Raw genomic sequence first — 24,609 nt, forward strand, 5'->3', positions numbered from 1 at the left:
GAAAGCCCTCCAACATTTCATCTACAGTGCCATATTCACCAGCTTGGTACACATCTGAACAGCAGAAGACAAAATCATCAAACAACTTCCGGATGGGAACAAGTTTGTCAGTTCTTTTTCTTTCTTCTCTATCATAGATACTGTCGAATCGCAGAGCATGAAGCAGTGTGCAAAACCGGTTCTTGGACATCACAGTGCGAAAGAATAATGGAGCAGTTGAATCATTTACCCAGAGATCGTTCAAGTTGACATGTGATGATTTCAACACGCCAGCCATATACAGTAAGCCTATCAAAGCCCTAATTTCGTCAATATTTGTATCCGGAACATCCCTAGGTCTAGCATAATTTATCCTCATTTTAGCTAAATATGCATTCGTATATGTGACAATATTCTGCAGAGTTTCCGTAGGAAAAAACAATTGCCACGATTCAATAGGTGTTTTGACACATTGGGCTTTCCTTTTCACTCCAGGTAAATGTGACACCAAATTATGTCTCCGTGTTCGAATATTTGTAGGGGGTGCATGGAGGCCCCACTTGGTAATTCCATCCCTTCTGAGAACGAATGGAATGTGGCCTTCAATCAACGAAACTGCTTCATCTTCCTCAGAACATGCAGACACTTCTGTTTCAGAGTTATGATCACTTTCGTAAACATCATCTGTTTCATTACCATCACTTTCATTGTCCAAGTCCACTTCCTCTTCCGTTTCACTCAACCACGAAAGTATCTGATCAGTGGACGCCATTATAGCTTGTGCAAATTCACTAACAACAGTTACAGTATAAATATTTCACACTAACTCAAGCTTAAGACAAAACGGGAAAGGGTAGCACTGATGCGGATTCGGAATTATTTGATAGGATAGTCAGCTATGTGGGAAATGGCATGGAAAGAAATGTGATTGTAGCGGGAGATCTGAATTTGCCAGATGTCAATTGGGAAGGAAATGCGAACGACAGGAAGCATGACCAACAAATGGCAAATAAGTTAATATGGGAAGGACAGCTGATTCAGAAAGTGATGGAACCAACCAGAGGGAAAAATATTTTGGATGTGGTGCTGATAAAACCAGATGAGCTCTATAGGGAAACTGAAGTAATAGATGGTATTAGTGATCATGAAGCTGTTTTTGTGGTAGTTAAAAATAAATGTGATAGAAAGGAAGGTCTTAAAAGTAGGACTGTTAGGCAGTACTATATGGCTGATAAAGCAGGTATGAGGCAGTTTCTAAAAAGTAACTATGATCGGTGGAAAACGGTAAATAAGAATGTAAACAGACTCTGGGATGGGTTTAAAGAAATTGTTGAGGAATGCGAAAACAGGTTTGTACCTTTAAGGGTGGTAAGGAATGGTAAAGACCCACCTTATTATAATAGAGAAATAAAGAGACTAAGAAGGAAGTGCAGACTGGAAAGAAATAGAGTTAGAAATGGCTGTGGAAGTAAGGAGAAATTGAAGGAACTTACTAAAAAATTGAATCTAGCAAAGAAGGCAGCTAAGGATAACATGATGGCAAGCATAATTGGCAGTCATACAAATTTTAGTGAAAAATGGAAGGGTATGTATAGGTATTTTAAGGCAGAAACAGGTTCCAAGAAGGACATTCCAGGAATAATTAATGAACAAGGGGAGTGTGTATGTGAGGATCTTCAAAAGGCAGAAGTATTCAGTCAGCAGTATGTAAAGATTGTTGTTTACAAGGATAATGTCGAGATAGAGGAAGAGACTAAGGCCAAAGAAGTAATAAAATTTACATATGATAACAATGACATTTACAATAAGATACAAAAGTTGAAAACTAGAAAAGCGGCTGGAATTGAAGAAAATTTTGGGGATATACTAAAGACAATGGGTTGGGATATAGTACCATATCTGAAGTACTTATTTGATTATTTTTTGACCGAAGGAGCTATACCAGATGAATGGAGAGTTGCTATAGTAGCTCCTGTGTATAAAGGAAAGGGTGATAGACATAAAGCTGAAAATTACAGGCCAGTAAGTTTGACATGCATTGTATGTAAGCTTTGGGAAGGCATTCTTTCTGATTATATTAGACATGTTTGTGAAATTAATAACTGGTTCGATAGAAGGCAATTCGGTTTTAGGAAAGGTTATTCCACTGAAGCTCAACTTGTAGGATTCCAGCAAGATATAGCAGATATCTTGGATTCTGGAGGTCAAATGGACTGTATCGCGATTGACATGTCTAAAGCATTTGATAGGGTGGATCATGGGAGACTACTGGCAAAAATGAGTGCAATTGGACTAGACAAAAGAGTGACTGAATGGGTTGCTATATTTCTAGAAAATAGATCTCAGAGAGTTAGAGTAGGTGAAGCTTTGTCTGACCCTGTAATAGTTGAGAGGGGAGTTCCTCAGGGCAGTGTTATCGGACCTTTATGTTTTCTTATATATATAAATGATATGAGTAAAGGAGTGGAATCGGAGGTAAGGCTTTTTGCGGATGATGTTATTCTCTATAGAGTGATAAATAAATTACAAGATTGTGAGCAACTGCAACGTGACCTCGAAAATATTGTGAGATGGACAGCAGGCAATGGTATGTTGATAAACGGGGCTAAAAGTCAGGTTGTGAGTTTCACAAATGGGAAAAGTCCTCTCAGTTTTAATTACTGCGTTGATGGGCTGAAAGTTCCTTTTGGGGATCATTGTAAGTATCTAGGTGTTAATATAAGGAAAGATCTTCACTGGGGTAATCACATAAATGGGATTGTAAATAAAGGGTACCGATCTCTGCACATGGTTATGAGGGTGTTTAGGGGTTGTAGTAAGGATGTAAAGGAGAGTGCATATAAGTCTCTGGTAAGACCCCAACTAGAGTATGGTTCCAGTGTATGGGACCCTCACCAGGATTACCTGATTCAAGAACTGGAAAAAATCCAAAGAAAAGCAGCTCGATTTGTTCTGGGTGATTTCCGACAAAAGAGTAGCGTTACAAAAATGTTGCAATGTTTGGGTTGGGAAGAATTGAGAGAAAGAAGAAGAGCTGCTCGACTAAGTGGTATGTTCTGAGCTGTCAGCGGAGAGATGGCGTGGAATGACATTAGTAGACGAATAGGTTTGAATGGCGTCTATAAAAGTAGGAAAGATCACAATATGAAGATAAAGTTGGAATTCAAGAGGACAAACTGGGGCAAATATTCATTTATAGGAAGGGGAGTTTAGGGATTGGAATAACTTACCAAGGGAGATGTTCAATAAATTTCCAATTTCTTTGAAATCATTTCGGATAAGGCTAGGAAAGCAACAGATAGGGAATCTGCCACCTGGGCGACTGCCCTAAATGCAGATCAGTATTGATTGATGAAACTTGACTTACTACAATGCGAAAAATTTGAGTAACACTGTTACTCGCTACTGAGCGCTCCGCTCACCAGACATGCACTGTCGCATCTAATAATGGGCTGAGGGTCTTTGTTTACATATATAACTGAAATAACTGGCACCTTCACTTCCTAACAGACTGTTTGAAAGGTATAGGGAGTTTCAAAAGAAAAGGTCGTGTATCACTCCAACAACAAGCAATATACTACGGAGGTGAGCGCCGCGCTCACCTAGCGAGTAACCGCGGGTTAAGGGTTGCTGATGGAAGAGTTCGAATCCAACGTCTCACAAATGCAAGCTTACAGTTGTACAACCTGTCCTGCATTGCCATCTTGCTTGGTCATATATCAGTGAGGGCGGATGGAGTGTTGGAGTAAAGTTGAGATGAACCAGATTTACTTTATCTTGGCTGTTTTTGAATAAGAACTGATAATGATGATAATCATGTGGCCTCAGCTATTGTGTGCAGGCATTTTAATTTTATACCATTTAATCTGCCTGTAATTTTGACATTCTGTTTTACTCTACCAGATGTGGGAGTAATCCAGATCTCTGCTGAGAAATCTGTGGTCATGTTTTAATTTTGTTGGTTAAACATGAAATGTGTCACCAGAGATCTTTTACATGTCAATATCATACAAAATGAGTGTTGAATGGACTTTTTTTCACCCTTCAAAAATCTGACTACCTCTGCCGGGTTTGAACCTGTGATCTTGGGATCCGGATGCTAACATTCTATCACTGATCCATAGAGGGAGCTGAAAAGTGGTGGTGGCGGTGGTGGTGGTGGTGGCGGTGGCGGTAGTGGCGAGAGTTAACAAATTTTCGTTTGTATGTATTATGCTATTGTTATTTAATTGGACAACTCTGCTGTGTTCAAGAAAATAAATTCACAGAACTAGTTAGACACAAGAAAACTATGCCATATTTTTAAGGAATTGCAAATGTGAAATAATTTATATCATGTCAAATATCAATTTATAGTGACTTTAATCTTTAAGAGGAGTAAACAATGTAAGCAAGAAGACAATGCTCAGTGTAAGTTGAATAAGCATGGTTAAAGATTAAGAGGGTATTTACCGTATTTCTTTAGCCAATATGTAACTTACCAATCTCAATGTAGGCATTACGAGTCAGGTACTGGAGGAACTTTTCGTAACAGTAGAGGCAGCACTGGCAGACACGGAAGAAACAACGACTCACTCCATTGTCTTTTCCCTTAACTAGAGACTCGATGAACTTGAGCACTAGCCTCACCATCTGTACCAGTGCAATGAGGAATGATCCAAGGGCTATGGAACCCAAGTGATAACGTACCACATTCCCATAAGCACGCACTATGGGGAAGCCCAGACTGCTCTTATCCCTGCAACATAAATTTCTCTTCTTATAATGCACTGTCATTGTTCTTTCACATGTACAATAGTTCTTCATCCCCAGAAATTTTAAGGTTAGTGGAATTTCTTGAGGGAATATCAATTTGATAGCTTTCCCAGCAGGAATACATTAATTCACAAGAGGAAATTGTACATTGTGCAGTCTGTCTGTTATGGACAACATTCTGTTATGAATCTGTTTGGATATGTTATTGAGCAAAACTGTAATATCACTAAACTAAATTACATTTTCCTTAATTTTATGTGAAATCATGTTAAGTAAGACAGGAACAACTTGTATCGGAGCCAAGGGTGGGAAGGGGAAGAAATAGAAAGCAAGGACAAGAACAAATATGAAAACACAAAAGGACAAGGACAGTTCCCACCTTATCATACACTGCTGTCTTCACATACCAGATGCTCTGCTCATTAATCCCTGTCCATCCGTATGTGACTTTATTTCATCACTTGTTTGTTTCTTTCCGTTACTTATATTGATTTATTGAGCTCCATTACTTTTTATGTGTTCGTCTTATGTTCCTAACCTTTTACCACTTGTATTCATCTTTTTCTCCTTGTCTCTTCCTGTTTCATGTGTTTGTCTGTTTTTCTTTTTTATCCCACATTTTCTACACCAAAACTGAAGATCTGTCAAGATGGCCCCTCAACAAATGTCACTGTGCTTTTCGCTGGTGAAGTGGCAAGCAGAAGTTGGAGGCTGAGAAAAAATAGTGTAGAATAACTGGAATTGGTGAGCAGAGACTCCTTCTTTGTGATGACTGCACGTTGTCCTTGTTCTTTTGTTCTTTCATGTTTGTCCTTGTTCCTTTCTTCTGTGACTCACTCTTTCCACACTGAGCTGTCATTGTGTTTATCCTAACATGTTTTCCTATACAAGTTCCTTGAAACTTCATGTAATATTCTTTGTAAGTGTCCATTTGTGTATCTGTTCCATCTTTTCTATGTTCATTCGCCCTAGCAAATATTTATACCAAATACTATGTTACTCTTGACGTGAATGAATGAATAATTTATTTTATTCCTGATTATTTGTGGTCACTTCCATGGATTGTTGAAAATCATTAATTATCCTCAATTTTTTTTCTCTCTCTTATTGCCTAGTAAAAGACTGTCTCATAGGTTTAATGAAAAATCAGTAACGTAGCCAGGATTAGCTGATAGGGGGGTTATAATTACAAAATTATGATAGAACTTAACAAAGGTGCTTGTGCGTGTGTGGATGCATGACTAAGGACGCTAATAATAATTTTGTGTGACTATTTCTATCCAGGTGCAGCCCTTGTAAGGCAGACCCTCCGATGAAGGTGGGCAGCATCTGCCATGTGTAGGTAACCGCGTGTTATTATGGTGGAGGATAGTGTTATTTGTCGTATATGAGTTGCTGGGATTTTGGAGACAGCAAAAATACCCAGTCCCAGAGCCAAGGGAATTAACCATTTTAAGATTAAAATCTCCGACCCGGCCGGGAATTGAACCCCTCTCCTGGAGAAGTTTATTTCTGTTATTGGTGTTCTCAAGCTAGTCATAAGCCACATACAGATTTATCAATACTGCCTCATAAAGCCCATTTGAATTCACCCGTGAAGCGATCTGATTAGCTAACTTCAGCAGCTGATAAAATGGCAACGGCATGTGGTATTGGATTATTTATTTCAAATTTTTTATCTGTATGACCAACCCTCTATTGCTCATATACTTGGTTCGTGTTGTTTTCTACCAGCCTGTATATACAGTAGAATTTGGTTAATATGAACCTGAAGGACCCAGAAAACAAATTCAATTTAACCAATATCACACACCGTACTTATCTGACTCTCTAATTCACAATGATTCCTTATCGGATTCAATTAATGATGGATATTTTACCAAGTGTCCCCATGCTCTTCCCTTCAAGCCTTGAGTAGCCAGTAGGCTATCTCATTTAATCTGTTGACACCTGTCAATCAACTCTACCTGGAGGTCTGGTTTTAGGCCTAATTACTGGATTTTCCCACTTACCAAGGCTCAAATTCCATTACCTAAAAGACTATTCAAGGAGTATACCCTCAGGCAGACAAGAGCTAGAAACTCATTTTACCTTCACAACAACTGCAGTTCAATTTTCAGCATTAGCACAATTCTTCCTTACTTTTCTCTTCCACCTAGGCAGTGTTCGATCAACCTTGAACATATGGTATTTTTACTTTGCATTAAACACAAATTTTTAACATTGTGATGTATAGAAATGTCAAGGGACCATGAAAAAATTTTGAATTACCAAGTGAGTGGCTATGTTATTGTGGAGCTTACATTCAAGAGATAGTGAGATTGGCAGCCCCATAAGTTATTTTCAGTGATTTCTCATTTTTACACCTTAAATAAACCCTTTCCTACCCTATTGTCACCATAAGACCTGTCTGTTAGTGTTATGTAAAATAAATAGTAAAAACAAAAGTTTCAATTATTCACAAATTCAAATTTAAAATGTTTGAATTAATCAAGTTTTATTGTATAATACATTACTGTGCCATGATCATTAGGCCTAACAAAAAACTGTTACTTTTTCTCTGTCTTTCTTTCTTTCTTTCTTTTTTCTTTCTTTCTTTCTTTAAAAAATGCTCATGGCTGTGCATAACTTTCATGTACTCTGCAATATCATTCTTGCATTCTTTGTTACTTGCCTAGACCTTCTTTGTCAACCTCAGATCATTCGGTCTTCTGCTTGATAATCCTTGAGATCTTTTCACATTGACATAATTGAGAATGGTACATTTCTTTGAAAATATAATCAATGAAGTAGTCACTGACCTGCACTTCACTCAGAAATGACCTCCATAATCTCTTAGTAATTTCCAAGCACCCTGAGTTTTTAAGCTGAAAAGCTGGATTGTAACGTTTTTGTCCTAAGCATTTAAAAGATTCTGTTTCACTGTAGAAATCATTACTACTTCATATGACAGATGTTTCACTGTTAAAATTACATCTTTAACAAAAACACTACATTAGTCCTGCAAATTAAACTGAAATGAAAAAATGGATTATCAGGAGTTTACTGTAAGTAAAGAAACTGAAATACCTGTCTTCAATGGCAACTTCAGCAACAGTGCTGCAATGCCATGGCTCTATGCTTTCACTTAATATCTTAATAAGCCCTATAAAAATATTTGAACTTATCCTTTATATGAGCATATAAAATTTAAATATCCCATCAAACATGTCTATTTGCTAAGTAATCTCTGTGATTTCAGCCTTACTTCTACAGAAACTCTTGGAGTTCTATGAACTTTGCCAAGTCTTGGTTGGTACAGCTGTAGCCTGCCTTGAGCCGATAAAATATCCTGGAACAAAACCCTATGTGACTTGCGGCCATAAAACGGCCATTCTTGCCATTCTTGCCATTCTTTGGCTGGCACAGGCTGTTGAGTCAAGTAGTCAGACCACCCACCAGGCTTTCCCCCCTCAAAAGTAAGCAGAAAAGCTGGGTTGCGATATTTTCATCCCAAGCATTAAAATTCCATTTCACTGTGGAAATGTTAACAACTTCATATGGTTAGGGGTGCGCGGCTGTGAGCTTGCATCTGGGAGATAGTGGGTTCGAATCCCACCGTCGGGAGCCCTGAAGATGATTTTCCATGGTTTCCCATTTTCACACCAGGCAAATGCTGGGGCTGTACCTTAATTAAGGCCATGGCCAATTCCTTCCAACTCCTAGGCATTTCCTGTCCCATTGTCGCCATAATACCTATCTGTGTCGTTGCGATGTAAAGCCCCTAGCAAAAAAAAAAACTTCATACGATGGATGTTTAACTATTAAAATTGCATCTTTAACAAAAGCACTGCACGAGACGTGCAAATTAACCTGAAATTAATTAACTGCAAATGAATGATTGGGATTTCACTGTAAATAAAGAAACCCACATTCAAGTTGCAGCAATTACCTGTAGATGGTAGATAGTTATGGTTAATTCTGTTACACAAAAGCAAAGTCATCTCTGTACAGGACATGAAGACCCTTGGAGGGATGGAAGGTAACGGCTTCCACTATCCGTAACCTCGGCATTTCATAGGGTAGAGTAGTTAGCTCTTTGCCTCCAGGAATTAACCTGGTACTCATTTTTGGTGTAGGCTGAGTGAACCTCAGGGCCATGTGCACCTCCAGATATGGAAATCTTGTTTCTTGAATTTTTGACTTCCTGATGGCGAATCGAACCCATGTCTTTCCGGGTGAACCGAGCACACCTTTACCGCCTCGGCCAGGCAGCCTCTAATTCTACTACAGTTGTAACTGTAAATAGCAATTAAAAGCTTCAGGGAATGAATCCATAAATTCTTACTTCTCAGCACCCTTCATTTGTTTAGTGTGCTATTATGGGTTGAACATGTGTAATGAATTCTTTGTGGTGCAGTGAATTACCATGGATAGTGTTATCACTTTATTAAGTAATCCTTTTTTCATTGCTATCATGCAATGACATTATTGGTAAGTGTAGCATTTTTATTTGATATTTAGAGGGTCTAGAATCAAAATTTGTCAAATATTTTACTAGTATTAGGTAACATCATGTTTATTTAAGAACATTGTAGCATCTTTGAGTTTAACTTATGAGTTTTGCTATTTGTTACTTTGGTAAATATGAAAGAAAACATCTTGTTTGCAGAATGATAAAATTCCTCATCTATCGTTAAAAATGAAATGTAGCAGTGCACCGGTACCTGGTGGATTTTGGTACCAGTTGCAGTGCCTTCTAGAACTTGCATTGTGTGTTTGTCAAGAAATATTGCGGTAGTAGTTTTACTTTGTATGATACGGTGACAGTAGGAAAATGTAAAATTCATTTTTCTTGGATTTTCTGGTGTGTGTTTATCAATCAATCAATCCATCAATCAATCAATCAATCAATCAATCAATCAATCAATCAATCAATCAATCAATCAATCAATCAATAAATCAATCAATCAATCAATCAATCAATCAATCAATCAATCAATCAATCAATCAATCATCTTGATTGTATTTAGGGCTCTCACCCAGGTGGCAGATTCCTTATCAATTCTTTACCTCAAAATCTTCTCTGACTGGTTTTCTCTTAAATGATTTCAAAGAAGTTGGGAATTTATCACGCATTTCCTTTTTTAAATTGCTCCAGTAAATTTAACAAACACTTCCCTTGATAAATTGCTCTAATCCCTAATAATCCCTAATTAATATTTGCCCCAATTTGTTCTCTCGAGTTCCAGCTTTATCTTCATATTATGATCTTTCCTCTCTTTAAAAGCTCCAGTCAAGCTGCTTTGTCTACTAATACCACACCACGCCATTTCCCTACTGACAGCTCAGAAAATACCGCTTAGTTGAACAGCTATTTCATCGCACGAAGCAAACTGTTCCAGTAAATTTGATGAGTTTATTCTCAACAGTTATTATTTAGAATATATACACTGATTCGAAACATTTTTTTCTTTGCTATTGTTTATCAAACTTACTGGTATTATAACATTTACTTTTATTTTTCTATCAGGTTAAATAATTATTATATTTGTACATCATACTAACATTTAAATTTCATCCTGCATAAAAATGTACATGTATTTTGTTGATGCTTTGTCAAGAATAGTACACTTAGTGTGTGCTTGTGCCCAACCTCATGACAAAACTGTGAAGCAGAACTTAGGTCATAGGGGCAGAAAAAATAAAGAACAAGAACTTTGGAATCAATGAGGTGAAATTCCATTTATGAACAAGTTAGACGTTAAGTCTGTACTGAATATTTTTTTCCTTTTGATTGCCTCTTTTCGATTACTCCCTCTCACTGGGATTTCATGATATCTGTCTTTTGTGGACATTTATATCCTTCTTCCTAGCTTTCTGTTGTTAAGTAAATAATTCAACAGGAACAATTTAAACTATTTATAACTCAGACCTACTTAAGTTTGTGTTCTTTTAAAAAGTTCTTCTTAGTGAAAAATTCTTATAAAAATGTTACTTAAATGAAGATTTAAAATGTATGTTCACAACTCTGATACTATAATTAGGCATTTCTTTTTTTCTCTCTGATACTGTATATTCTTCTTATGCTTAATTTAGGAAAAATGTAAGACAATGCTATTTATAAATAGTCGCAAAAGTAAATGCACAGTGAAACAAAACCAATCACAATATCTGGTTTAAATGTTTGTGGGTTATCCATAACATCTCTAAGAAATCTGAGTTTTTCTTCTAGAGAGATACATTTTCATTTTGCTGACACATGGCTGTTGTAGACACAGTGATCAATCATCAGTATTGATGTGAAAAATAAACTTTTATTTTCTAGTTATGTAGTGTATTTATCAGGTAGGCCTACTCTCCCCTCAGCATCTCTCTTTTCCTTTGTATACCAGCACCACCAGTGCAGTAGTATGTCTTCTGTCTTCTCTTTAAACTATTTCCATTTTGTCATGCAATAGCACATGTCTGGGGTTCAGAGAGTGAGAATGAAATAACAATGGATACAACTCAACCTCAAGATTGAAAGTATGTGATGCATAAATTAGACCAAGTTTAAATCACTTACGTATAATGCAGAAAAATATTAAATGAAATACAATGCTGTTTCACTGGGCTTTATAAAAACCCAAAAACAAAACCCCATGGCACAACAGGCCCGAAGGGCCATGACCTACCAAGTGACCGCTGCTCAGCCCGAAGGCCTGCAGATTCCGAGGTGTCATGTGGTCAGCGTGACCAATCTTTTTGGCCATTATTCTTGGCTTTCTAGACCAGGGCCACTATCTTATGTTAGATAACTCCTCAACTGTAATCATGCAGGCTGAGTGGAGCTCGAACCAGCCCTCAGATCCAGGTAAAATACCCAGACCTGGCTGGGAATTGAACCTGGGGCCTCCGGTTAAGAGACAGGCATGCTACCCCCACACCATGAGGCCAGCTTTGTAAAAACCTACATTTAATTCAGAACTATGTATAAACCTGTTTCAACGATACTAGCATGTGGCCACGGCTTTGCCCACGTTTAGTAATTCAACCGTTAGATGTTTCTAAACTCTTTATTTAAAAGCAAAGTAAAGCATTATATTTATTAACTCACATCTTTTTGACGGAAATTGCATGAAATACATTATTTTATTTTTATTATATTGTTACTTACAATGCTTAAGATACCGGGTTGATGGATGGAACAAATAATATTAAAACCATGTAAAAGACCATGTTATATAATACAAAATATATTGTTTCCTTAGAGCTTTGGATTTAAATATAATAATGTCCTTCCATTTTGAGGTAAGATGTATACTGTATTGTGTTTGCCTTTCGAACTCTTGAACAATACACGTACAGTTGACAATGGAAAAAGCACCGTTTTCGAAGATGGAGTCCTACAACTTTAAGCGATTATCCTATGTCAAAATTTCAGATCTCTGTGTGTCGTAGATTTGACTGGGCTTCACACACATACACACAAACACTTCAGAATATTACGGGCTGATGGCTCCTCGTGTTGCGGGCATGCTCAGTCATTATGGTGGCTTCAGTAATATTCGTCATCAGTTTCAGAGCCGTGTTCATTGCAGAGGGAAGGATTCATATTCCTGAGAAGAATAATCGGTGCCACAATCGTCACATCCTCATCTGTATGACATGTTGTGTCGATAGACTTTTCAATTTCTAGGAAACCGGATAATTCTTGTGAGTGTTGCATGTTGATGACATTGACAGCTTCATGTCTTGGTGCAAGAATTGCTCTCAGACACAGCCATGCATCTTAGATGAAAACCTGTGCCCACCTATGACAAACATTTTAGATCTTTGTCTGCTGTGGATTTGGCTAGGTATCGCACACATGAACACACAGACAGACACACAGACAGACAGACAGACAGACAGACAGACAGACAGACAGACAGACAGACAGACAGACAGACAGACAGACAGACAGACAGACAGACAGACAGACAGACAGACAGACAGACAGACAGACATCATAGATTGAAGGAAAATGGCTTCCTATTCCACAGACTTACAATGTCATCCTGACTGATATGTGTATTATTCCTTGTTTATTATTATCATCTATCTTGTGTCATATATGTTTCCTCTAAATGTATAAGTGTCCAACCCTTGTCCCTTTTCTCTACAGGGTTTGGGTATGAAGTGAGGTGAATCTTCGTAGCACATTTTTACGACCGGATGACTTTCATGACGTCAACCTAATCAGATGACTTAATGCGATGAAATGAATGACATTATATATGATAGTAAGAATGAAGAGGATGAAACCCGGCGCCGGCACATAGCCCACTCCTCTCGAATAGCTCAAGACTTTAAGTCCCGATTTGACGGACGAATCACCATCAACAGCGTCGTATGTCCTCACACCATATAAGACCAAAAACGGTTTCCTATGCCCTGGACGTAAAATGGCTCCTTAAATATTGTGTTCTCTACCTATCTTATGTACGTTGCATAGCGACAGCGACTCTATGCATTTAATCTTGGTGACAGCACGTTGGATTGTCATATCCAAATGCACGTTTTCCGATGGTTTTTCGTTCATAACTCACCAAAGAAAGTGAAAATGAAAATTCCGGCTGTGAGGTGCATCTACCTATGTTCAAAATTTCAGATCTCTGCGTGATGTAGATTTTGCTGGGCATCGCGCACAGACACAAAGACAGACAGACAGACAGACAGACAGACAGACAGACAGACAGACAGACAGACAGACAGACAGACAGACAGACAGACAGACAGACAGACAGACAGACAGACAGACAGACAGACAGACAGACACTTCCTTTTATTATTATAGATATACAACTGACCTGGTGAAGAACCATGCAGATACTGCCCCAGCTATGACCATGTGTTGGCAACCAATAAAAAAGTTAACGAACCAGAGGAGGGCAAAAATGTTGTACCACTCTGCCACCTGCAAATATGGGTAAAAATCAATATTACGGTATGTTCATACCTCCAAAAATGGTATACACCCTAAGAGATTTTGTGTTTGGAGTCTTACCTTGATTGTAGTGTCTTGCTTGTAGTAAGCTTTGGTGGTGCCATCCAGTTTACAGTCGGTTTGAAATGTTGGGGCATTTTCTACTACTAGGAGACCAGCACTTTCAATCCATGCAAAGCAAAAGAGCCACACTGCGACCGCTACTCCAATCATTAGAAATGTCTGCAAACACAACATTTATTTCCTTATATTCACTGCAACAAAGAACTTAGTGAAGAACCTTATCATTTTCCTGTCCTTATCCCAGCTACTTAGTGTCGGCACTATTCACTATTCACTATTCCATGTTTCTGTTGTGTGTTATATTAAAATTAAGATACCGAGCTCGATAGCTGCAGTCGCTTAAGTGCGGCCAGTATTCAGTATTCGGGAGATAGTAGGTTCGAACCCCACTGTCGGCAGCCCTGAAGATGGTTTTCCGTGGTTTCCCATTTTCACACCAGGCAAATGCTGGGGCTGTACCTTAATTAAGGCCACAGCCGCTTCCTTCCCAGTCCTAGCTCTTTCCTGTCGCATCATCACCATAAGACATATCTGTGTCGGTGCGACACAGAAAAAAAAATCAAGATATGTTTTAAGACAAACACAAGCACCCATTCCTTGAGCTGGAGGAATTAACTAGATGTTATTAAAATCCTTGACCCAGTCAGGAATTGAACTCATGGCTCTCTGAACCGAAGGCCACTATATTGAGCATTCAGCCAAGGAACTAGACAGTGAAGAACCCTAGTTGTTCCAAAATATTGGGGCACCCCTCTGAGTGAGGGATGGTAGAATAGCTCCAAGCTATCTCGTGCCTGTTGCAAGAAGTGACCAAAAGGAGTCATTAGGGTTGATATATTATGTCTTGGATTACAGTTATCTGTTCCAGTTTCCTGAAAGTGATTTTTAGAACCGGTACATGTAAATATCTCAGATTTCATTACAATTATGTGCCGATATTTACTTCAAGCAACAGAATGTCTTGAAAATATTACCCTGCCTTTGTGCACATGTCTGTTGTACTGTATATTGAAATTTCTTCAGCTGAGATTGGTAATTTGGCAGTCGCAGATAAGTGGATACAAATTTTTAGAAAATTTGTTGTGAACAATGTGGATGTGTCAGCTTTATCAACTGTAGTTGAATTTATTCTCCATCTCACTGGGAATAAACTGCAATCGAGGGTATTTTTTCATTCCTTAATTCGTTGCAGTAGTGAAAGGAATCAACCAAACACTGGCTTGGTTAAAGCGAGTGTAGTACTATGCATGCAGTTTAATCATCTATATCTATTAGGTCATCAGCCCAGAGGCTGGTTGGATCCTTAAATAGCATCACCAAAGGTTATGCGGTTATAAGGAAACCGCAAAAACCAATGGCAGCACCAAAATGAGGCGTACTAGGCAAGACGAGGAGTGAGGTAGTTTGCCATTGCTTTCCTCACTGAGTCAGAAAGTGCTATTGCAGCATGACTGACCCTATGAGCAACACCTTTCATAACACTCAGATGCACTAGTCGTGCTCTGAATGTCATTACTCAGCACCACCCATACCCCAGCAGCTTCCATATTGTCACAGCCATGGATGAGACTGGGACTTCGGTGGAAGCTACACTTTACTCTGGCCTGTGCCAAGAGATGGATACAAAAGTACTGTATCCATCAAGAAATGGCAGCAGGCAAAGTTTAATCATAAGATTCTAAAAGTAAAGAAAAAAAATAAAATCCGTAGCTCCAACAAGTACTTCTATTGCAGGAACCACAGTGATGAAGAAAGTCTGGCCCTTCTTCACTCTAGCCATCCAAGTGCAAGTGTTTTTCAGCAATATGTATGCATGTATGTATGTATGTATGTATGTATGTATGTATGTATGTATGTATGTATGTATGTATGTATGTATGTATGTATGTATGTATGTATGTATGTATGTATGTATGTATGTAATTAATTAAATTGAAGTGGGAATTCATCTTTATTTATATCACGATCTTACGTGATCAAAATAAACTTCCCCGGAACCACCTACTATCAAGTGAATAAGTGTCACTCACATAGACAGCATATAACAGCACAAATTCACTTATTCCGGATGTACACAGACTGGACTATATAACGAACTGCCAGAATTTTAAGAATTTTATATCACAGCAATCACTTGTAACATAATTTTATCTTATGTATCATTACAGTAATGTGTTTTATAATGTGTTAAAATGTGTTTTAGATGTTTTAAGAATATGTATATAATTGTTTAATTTATACTTAAGGCTGATGATGGAACATAGATGCCTAAACTAGTACCATTTGACCATTTGACATGTAATTGAATCACAATAAAACATCATTGTATTGAATAGGTGGACCTTGAAAGAATTTTAATTACTGTAATCCCACTTCAATACGGAACCCAATGAAATTCATAAGTATAAATTCCTACCCCTAGACCGCAGGGCTGCATATTTCATCTAGATGGGTAATAATGGTGTGGCTGTTGCTGACCTGGTGCAGCCCTTATAAGACAGACCTTCTGATGAAGTTGGATAGTATCTGTCATCATTCTATGAGAAAACTGCATGTTACTGTGGTAGAGGATCATGCTGTGTGTGGTGTATGGATTGCAATAAAGTTGGAAATAGCACGAACACTCAGTCCTTAAGCAAAGAGGACTAACTGTTCAAAATTAAAGCCCTTTGACACAGCCAGGAATCGAACTAGGGGGCTCAAGGACTGAAGGCCTAGATACCAACCACACAGCTATAGTAGCCAATACTCCTTCTAAATCAGAAGTAATCTCCTTTGGTGTGGTAAACCCTTCAGGATTATCAGGTGTGATACCACCCTTGAAGAATGCATATTGAATCATTATGCTATACAAATATGACAACAAGCCTGCACCTTGGCTCCAGCTGATACCAAAGCTTCATGCCAAATATTAATTTTCTGTTCTTCAGTATTCCACCTATTCGACTAACTTAGCTCCCTGTGACTTCCATTTATTATAAGGATAAATAACATGTGAAAAATGTCTTTTTTTAAAATTTGCTAAATAAGTAAACGCAGCATTGCAAGAGATTGCAAAAGATTGTTTCCGGAAGCTCCATTAACCTGACGAAGGTGTAACAATCACCCATGGGAGTGAAGAAGAATTCATAGTAAGAAAATACTCTTTCAGCACCACGAAGGAGTTGCAAGAACAGTCAGATTTATTCTACATATTATTAATTAAAGCTACAGACTAATACAAATGAAACCATCATGAACTGCAGTGAATACTATATGTCATAGCACTGAATCAAAGAAGCCTTAGATGTCTTCCTGGGGAACTGCCTGCCTGCCTGCCTAAATGTGACTACAGTTTATTGATGGAGAACATTAAAGGCTATATATCCATTATATGCTCAGTAGGCGACACATCAGGTGAACAAGCAGGCTATTTATCTGCTGTGCTTCAAAGAATGTTTGAGCATGCCTAGCAACATGTGGTCAGAGTTACCTTGCTAGAATAGAGCATCAGGAGTCTGCTAAATGTGCGTCTACAAATTTCCTAATGTACTAGTTGTTGGTGAGATTACCCTCGATATGTAGCAGCCAAGATCTTGAATGACATGCTCGCCACAGTTCATGATCCACTGCCAAATTTTTTGTGTGTCCTAGTTTTCTTCAGTCCATTGTGCCCATGCTCTCATTACTGTTGTGGCATTATGTTCCATGCAAGGGGTAACGTCACAGTACAAATGTTGATCTTCACGCAATCCGATCTTTTGTCCCCGTTCAGAATCTGTTGTTTGTTTATCTGCACCCTTTCAGCACAACAGGGCATAGTGACTCTTAGAGAAAGGTTTACAACCTGTTGACGCTTTGATACATTAATTGTTTGGCCCGTCAACAGCACTCTTTTTTAACACCTAATATGACAGTCCAGAAGGGGCTGCTGGGCCCAGGAATGCAAGATTGCTCTGAAATTCTAATCACTTGTTTGTCATGCCCTGCTTGGCATTTGCTGTAAGTTTCACATGTGATTTTTATTTTTTTATTTTTACAACACAGATAGGTCTTATGGCAATGTTGGGATAGGAAAGAGCTAGGAGTGGGAGGGAAGCGGCCATGGCCTTAATTAAGGTACAGCCCCAGCATTTTCCTGGTGTGAAAATGGGAAACTATGGAAAACCATCTTCAGGGCTGCCAACAGCGGGGTTCCAACCCACTATCTTCCGGATGTAAACTCACATCTGCGTGTCCCTAACCATGTGGCCAACTCATCCAGTCACATGTGTGTTTCAACCTTACTTCATAGAGCAAAGTCATCTCTGTACAGGCCATGAAGGCCCTTGGAGGGTTGGAAGGTAGAGGATTCCACTATTCGTAACCTCGGCACTTTATGGGGTAGAGTGGTTAGCTCTATGCCTGGCCGCCTTTGCCCCCAAGGAATTAACCTGATACTAATTTTTGGTGTAGGCTGAGTGAACCTCAGGGCCATGTGCACCTCTGGAAGTGGAAATCTCATTTCTTAAATTTTACGACTTCCTGACGGGGGTTCAAACCCACGTCCTTCCAGACGAACCTAGCACGCCTTTACTGCCTCGGCCAGGCAGCCCCTAACCTTACTTCAAGGTGTTGCGTTTTTCATAAGAATGAGTGTATATTCCAAGTTCCTTAATGTCTGGTTCCTTACTCACCTATTCCTTATGAGTAAACAATCCTGTTTTGATGTACTCTGTTGTGATGATTTACATCTAGGCAAAAGTTGTTCATTTACTTTCTCACACTCACCAGGAATGGCTGAATTAGTAAGCAGGGCATGCTGCTGATGGATTTGCCAGCCTCCTTAAAAAGTTGAATCACCAGTTTGATCCTTTTGCGCATGGCAATGATCACCAAGGTGAGGATTACCTGCAAAATACATTCAATACATAAAGTTTGATTTTAGACAAAGATATATAACTTAGCAGGGTGATCAGATAGGAATTAAGTACAACAAAATCATTTCAAATGAAACAGCATACACACACACGCGCGCGCGCACACATGCATGCACACACACACTAGTGGAAATACGTTGAAGAACACCTAGCAAACTTCCTCCAGTCCAAATGGGTTTTATAACACAAACTGTTCATGTACAGAGGGTACCCTAATCATACATGGAAGGGCACAACTTGCCTACACCAGTCTGTTGGCATGAAACTAAGTGTCTCATCGCAGGTCATTTGACAACACAATAAGTGCAATTAGTTGTGTGATTCCATTATATGTGTATCACAGAGTGTGTCTACAATGCTTGAAAGGTGACTGTGAGCACCAATTGAACAATTAGACTTTGAGCATGTCTGTATAGAGGGTGGCTGGATGTTCTGTAGAATTGCCACTCATGTGGTGTGTGACATGTCAATTGTCCATGGGGGGTGGAGAAAATGGGAGACAAAGGGTTCCCATAGCCGCCTAGACTTGTCAGTGCCTCCCCGCTGCATTGACAAGCACCTGGACAGGAGGATCGTTCGGGTCACTCTGACTAACAAAACAGCAACCATACAGGGAATCTGAGCCACTATGGCACCCTAAGTGTATGGACAAACAATAAGCACTCGATTGTTGGAAGTAGGTTTACATTCTCATGCTCCTCTGAGACGTTTACTCCTGAAATCTGCTCGTCATCATGAATATCTCTGGTGGTATCAGGAGAGAGAATATCAGAAAGGCAAAGGGAGAGCAGTGCCGTTCAGTGATGAGGGTCATTTCTTTCTTGGACAAAGGGATGGCCATTATCTTAATCGTAGATGTGTGGGTAAGCAGAGCAATCCATTTTTTATTTGCACTTGCCACACTGGATCCACATACAGGATTATAGTATGAGGGGCCGTAAGCTACACATCTTGATCACCTCTGGTATTTATCCAGGGGAACATGATGAGTGCTTCAAACGTCTATGACATCAATCCTGCCCTCCAACCATATTTTGACACACTAAAGGAACGAATGTTCCAGCACAATAATGTGCATCCTCATGCCTTTAGAGGAACACAGCATGCTTTACATGGTGTACACGTGCTACTTTGGATTGGAGGATCTCCAGACTTCAGCCCCATCAAGCATGTGTGGGACATGATGGGACAACATCTGAATTCCAGACAAAACCCAGCAATGACTATCACCCAGATATGAAAGAAGTGCAGCGAGTGTGGGATACCAAACCCCAGAGAAACATTAAGCATTTGCACTACAGGTTACATGCCAGGATCACTGCATATATGGCCGTTCAGGTTGATTACACTCCTTACTGAGGTGTCTGATGTATGTGTTGCATTTAATGTTCTGGATGTCCAACATACCACCTCCTCCTTTCCTGTATACCAATTTTGGGACAGACATGAGTATTTGTACTAGGTGTTCTTAAATGCATTTCTAAGCCTTAAGCAGACACCTTGTGTTAATTGACAGGAGGCTATGAGCCAACTTGATAACTAGTATTGTATATAACTAGTTTAAATATATATATTTAATCTTCTTTACGTCACACTGACACAGATAGGTTGTATGGTGATGATGGGATAAGAAAGAGCTAGGAGTGGGAAGGAAGCAACCATGGCCTTAATTAAGGTACAGCCCCAGCATTTATTTATATGGGGCGAAAATGGGAACCTACTATCTCCCAAATGCAAGCTGATAGCCATGTGACTCAAACTGCACAGCCACTTGCTCGGTATATATAACTAGTGCATACGTACATATATACCACATGCTTCAGATACATATATCTGAGTAAGTTGGGTGGGCTAAAGTAACAGGTGCTTTGGAGAGTTAAATTTTCAGTCCAAACTTCTATGGGTTGCCACCCCTTCTGCTTTACCTGAGCAGCAAGACTGTCTGCTCTAACTAAAGGGGAAAGCTGCAGGTTTATGTGAGAATCAAACAAGTCTTTCTGTGGCTCACTAGATGGAAATGTGGTTAAAGCATTGTGCATGAGGGGAGGGGTAATTGTTGATGTTATTACTTTACTCACAGTAGAGCATTAGTAAATGTTCTGGTTGCATGTGGTTTGTTATTGAATGAAGCAGGGGATTTATGGTAACAGCGAGTTGGTTATCCTATTAATGTGTGGAAAAGTTGAAGAAATGGTCCTTTGTGTGAGGCAACATGTGTGACATAATTTAAGAACCGATAATACTGTGCATGTGGTGAATACGAAACAAAAATTTTCAAGGACAGATGGTTGACAATTTCTAGATTTCATAGCATTTGCCACAGATATCAAGGTCAATATGAATCGGTTATTTGAGAAACCACACATGTCCATTTTTGGACAAAATGGGTTTAATATATATATGTGAACATTATATGTATTCGCACCTTTCATAGAGAAATCATACATGTCCGCCTAATTTCAAGGGTTTTACTGGGACCTTGAAAATCGTGTTTATTTGAGTAAGCACACATGTCCAGGACATGAGTTGTTTCTCAATTAAACACATCTGGTGGCAACCATATAAAATAATGACACTGGTCTCTTACTGTCGCTGTTAGACAGCTGTTGGTGAAGTACATCATGGAAGAAGAAGCGAATATTGATATGGACGTTAAGGGAAGGAAAAAGGGATGTAAACAAGTAGAGTACAAGTGTGAGATTATAAAGAGAGCTCGCGTTAAGGGCTTACAATATGAAAACTGGAAAGGGAAAATAGTGCACGAAAGGCATCATGGGGAAGCATGCAAGTAAGTATACACAACATAACCTAAAATATTTCACTGTCTCAGCTTCTAGATGTGTTTATTGATGTTTATTTTGGTCTATGATTCAACAGATTTGCAAATCAGTGCTGCAGGAGGATTACTGAGGAGCAACAATGGGAAGTGTTCAACAAATTCAGAAGTTTTGACACCAAGAATGAGCAGGATGCATATTTACAGAGCCCGATGGAAGTTGTCCCAATACAGAGAAGAAGGCCACGTGTTATGGATGGAGGTAAACCAAACAGTCAAGGATTCAAATATAGGATATCAACGTCATCTTCAGGACAGTATGTAGTATATAAGTCTGCATTTATTGGTATACACGGTATCACTCCAAATCGAGTCCGTAGACTGGCTAAACTACTAGCTGTAGGAAAATGCCCTATTGATAAATGCGGAAAATGTGTACCTGGTAATGCTATAGTGGAGAGATAACAAGTGCAGTCATGGACCATATAGCTTCTTTTCCATATAAGGAAGCCCACTACTCCGGGAAAGACTATAAGTATCTAGATGAGAAAATGCCAAGCAGATGTTTGAACTTTTCAAGGATATGCATCCCAATACAAAAGTTAAGTATCACTATTATCGCAAAGTGTTCCTAGAACGGTTCTCTCTGTCATTCGGACGACCTCAAGTTGACGTCTGTGGTGATTGTGAAGGATTAAATATTAAGATTAAAAGTCTTAATGCAAATGCTAAGCGTGTGGCACTAGCTGAGCTCCAGATTCACAAGCGTAGAGCTAAAACGTTTTATGGGAAAGTGAAAGACGTGGAAGTGTTCATGCAGACAAGGAATGATATAGCAGCTATCAGTATTGATTACATGCAGAATGTCCACCTACCCACCATTTCTGTTCAGGAGTCATTTTACGTTCGGCAGCTGATACTTAATGTTTTTTGTATACATGATCACAGAACAGGAAAAGCAACGTTTTTCGTGTACCATGAAGGTGTCAGGACAAAAGGCCCGAACGAGATTTGTTCATTTATTATACAATACCTTGAAAGTGTTCCACATGACGTGAGGGAATTACATGTGTTTTTCGATGCTTGTGGTGCACAAAATAAAAACCACACAGTCCTACAAATGTGGCTAACACTGACAGGCCAAGGTCGGTTCAATGTCATACACCACTATTTCCCTATACAGGGTCACTCGTTCATGTCCTGCGACCGAGATTTCAGTGTCATCAAAAGGAAGGTGAGGAGGACCGACAGAATTTATTTGCCGAAGGATTATGTTGAACTAATAATAACATCGAGCAAAAAAAATCAATTTACAGTCATTATGGTGGAAACCTCTGATAATATACTGCAGTTCAAAACACAGTAGCCCCAGTTCTACAAGAAAAATACTATTTCTGTAGAATCGTGTGGTAAGCATTTAGATAGAGAACACAAAGTACCTTTCCAAATAAGCAAATTTAATCATTTTATCTTCAACAGTGACATGAATGGATCAGTAGTTGTAAGGCCCTACATTGACAGTGTGGTCTGTCTGCAACATCTTCAGTGCCCTCATTACCCACTGAGAAAGCATACCCAGAAGGCCATCTCCCAATCAATGAGCTAAAAATCGAAGATGTGAAGAAGTTACATAGATATTTACCCAATGAGGATGAAATCAACAGCTTCTATGACAAGATTTTCCCCTGATCTACTGTTAATAGGCAGGCTGCATCTGAGGACCTTGACTAAATGGCATGACACGGCATTCTCTTGGTGTTCTTGTTAAAAGGGAAGATGTCCCTAAGTAACTACAATAAGTTTTATTGTTAAGACGGACAATGTTAGAAAATGTTCTGAATTTTTGAATTAAAGTTGTCGTATGAAGGGAAATTTAAAGATTTAACTTTATTATATAATAAAAGTGTGATATGTAGTGTACTTAAATGTTTGTAAGCATGAAATAACCTCATTTTGTTATGTTTTTGCAAGAAAGAGTTCTTTTATTTGAGAAATCACACATGTCCAGTGACTTTCAGTCCCCATATCATTCTTGTTTGAAAACTTTTTTTTATCCAAAATGACCATAATTATTACAAAAGATGTGATAAATAATCGGTATAAAAACTAGACACAAATTCCAAACATTAGAAGCTGTAGGCAGTTTTTTCCACTTTTCTCAAAACTAGTAGTAGTGGACATGTGTGCTTTCTCAAATAACCAATTCATATTATCAAATGTGTCAGAAAAGTCTCAGTTGTTTCCAAAGATGCTTTCTGTGGAACATAAAATGAAAAGATGAACCAGTGCTTTGTAGAAAGTTTAAGATTAGGAAGGAGCCAGGTAAATGCAGGAAAAGGAAAGAGACAAAGGCATATCAAGATTGAAGACCTGTTGAAATAACCCCTCAATAAGTGTTGAAACCCATCTTCCTAATGAAGCTGGGAGGAGAAATGGGCTTGTTGGGGACTGAGAAGGGCATAGAAGTACTAGGACTGATGAGGAGAGATCTTATCTGTGAGAAGCTGGCAGTATATGAAGATGTGAAAGTTGTCCTTTTGTGTTTTTATATTTATCCTTTTTTCTTTCTATTGCTCCCTCTTTCCACACTGACTTGTCATTCAGTTATCCTGTAGTGTGTTACTTTTCATGTTTTTATCTTTCTATATATTTTTGATAATTCATTTAACATTGCCATGTGTCCTCATATCTAAGCTGAAATTAACAGCACAGATAATCATTATCCTTCTACTAAAGCTCCAAACATGGGAATGGTTGGAGAGAGGAATAAAGTGTGTTTGTTATGCTTTCTGGGAAGAATGGAAAAATGAACTGCTATGTGCTAATGCTGGGTAAGGTACCTGTTTTCAGTGAACTTACTATATTTGGTAAAATAATGCTGAGGTTAAATTTAAAAAATTAGCAACCACTACCACCACTCTCCTTTTTATTGCTGTCACTGGGTAGAAGAGAATAATTTGTGCTTCATCCTGTCTAACAAACAGATTGTTATCTCCGATAAAATTTGTGTACACTCTTGTTGTCGGAGTGGACATAGTTCATATGATATCACTTACTGTGACAATAGTAGTGATAATGGCAAAAGCGAGGTAAGCAGGGGCCATCTTACTCTGAGTCCCACTCGTTGTATCTTCCTTTGGTTTACGAGTCTCTCCCACCCACACGATCCTGGAAAACAGATATACATC

The 24,609-nt window shown here is 38.8% G+C and overlaps 1 protein-coding gene across 1 annotated transcript in view; it reads right to left on the minus strand.

Moving 5' to 3' along the window:
* The window catches only part of LOC136875822 (choline transporter-like protein 1), an 86,244-nt gene that overhangs the window by 30,193 nt on the left and 31,442 nt on the right, over positions 1–24,609 (minus strand). Inside the window, exons 8-12 of the mRNA XM_068228025.1 lie at positions 24,478–24,589; positions 18,497–18,616; positions 13,745–13,906; positions 13,548–13,654; positions 4,461–4,717 (exon numbers count right to left, since the gene is read on the minus strand). Of these exons, the coding sequence (XP_068084126.1) occupies positions 4,461–4,717; positions 13,548–13,654; positions 13,745–13,906; positions 18,497–18,616; positions 24,478–24,589 (758 nt within the window). The remainder of the gene's footprint in view (positions 1–4,460; positions 4,718–13,547; positions 13,655–13,744; positions 13,907–18,496; positions 18,617–24,477; positions 24,590–24,609) is intronic.

The sequence above is a fragment of the Anabrus simplex genome, chromosome 1, assembly GCF_040414725.1.
Source record: "Anabrus simplex isolate iqAnaSimp1 chromosome 1, ASM4041472v1, whole genome shotgun sequence".
Lineage (NCBI taxonomy): Eukaryota > Metazoa > Arthropoda > Insecta > Orthoptera > Tettigoniidae > Anabrus > Anabrus simplex.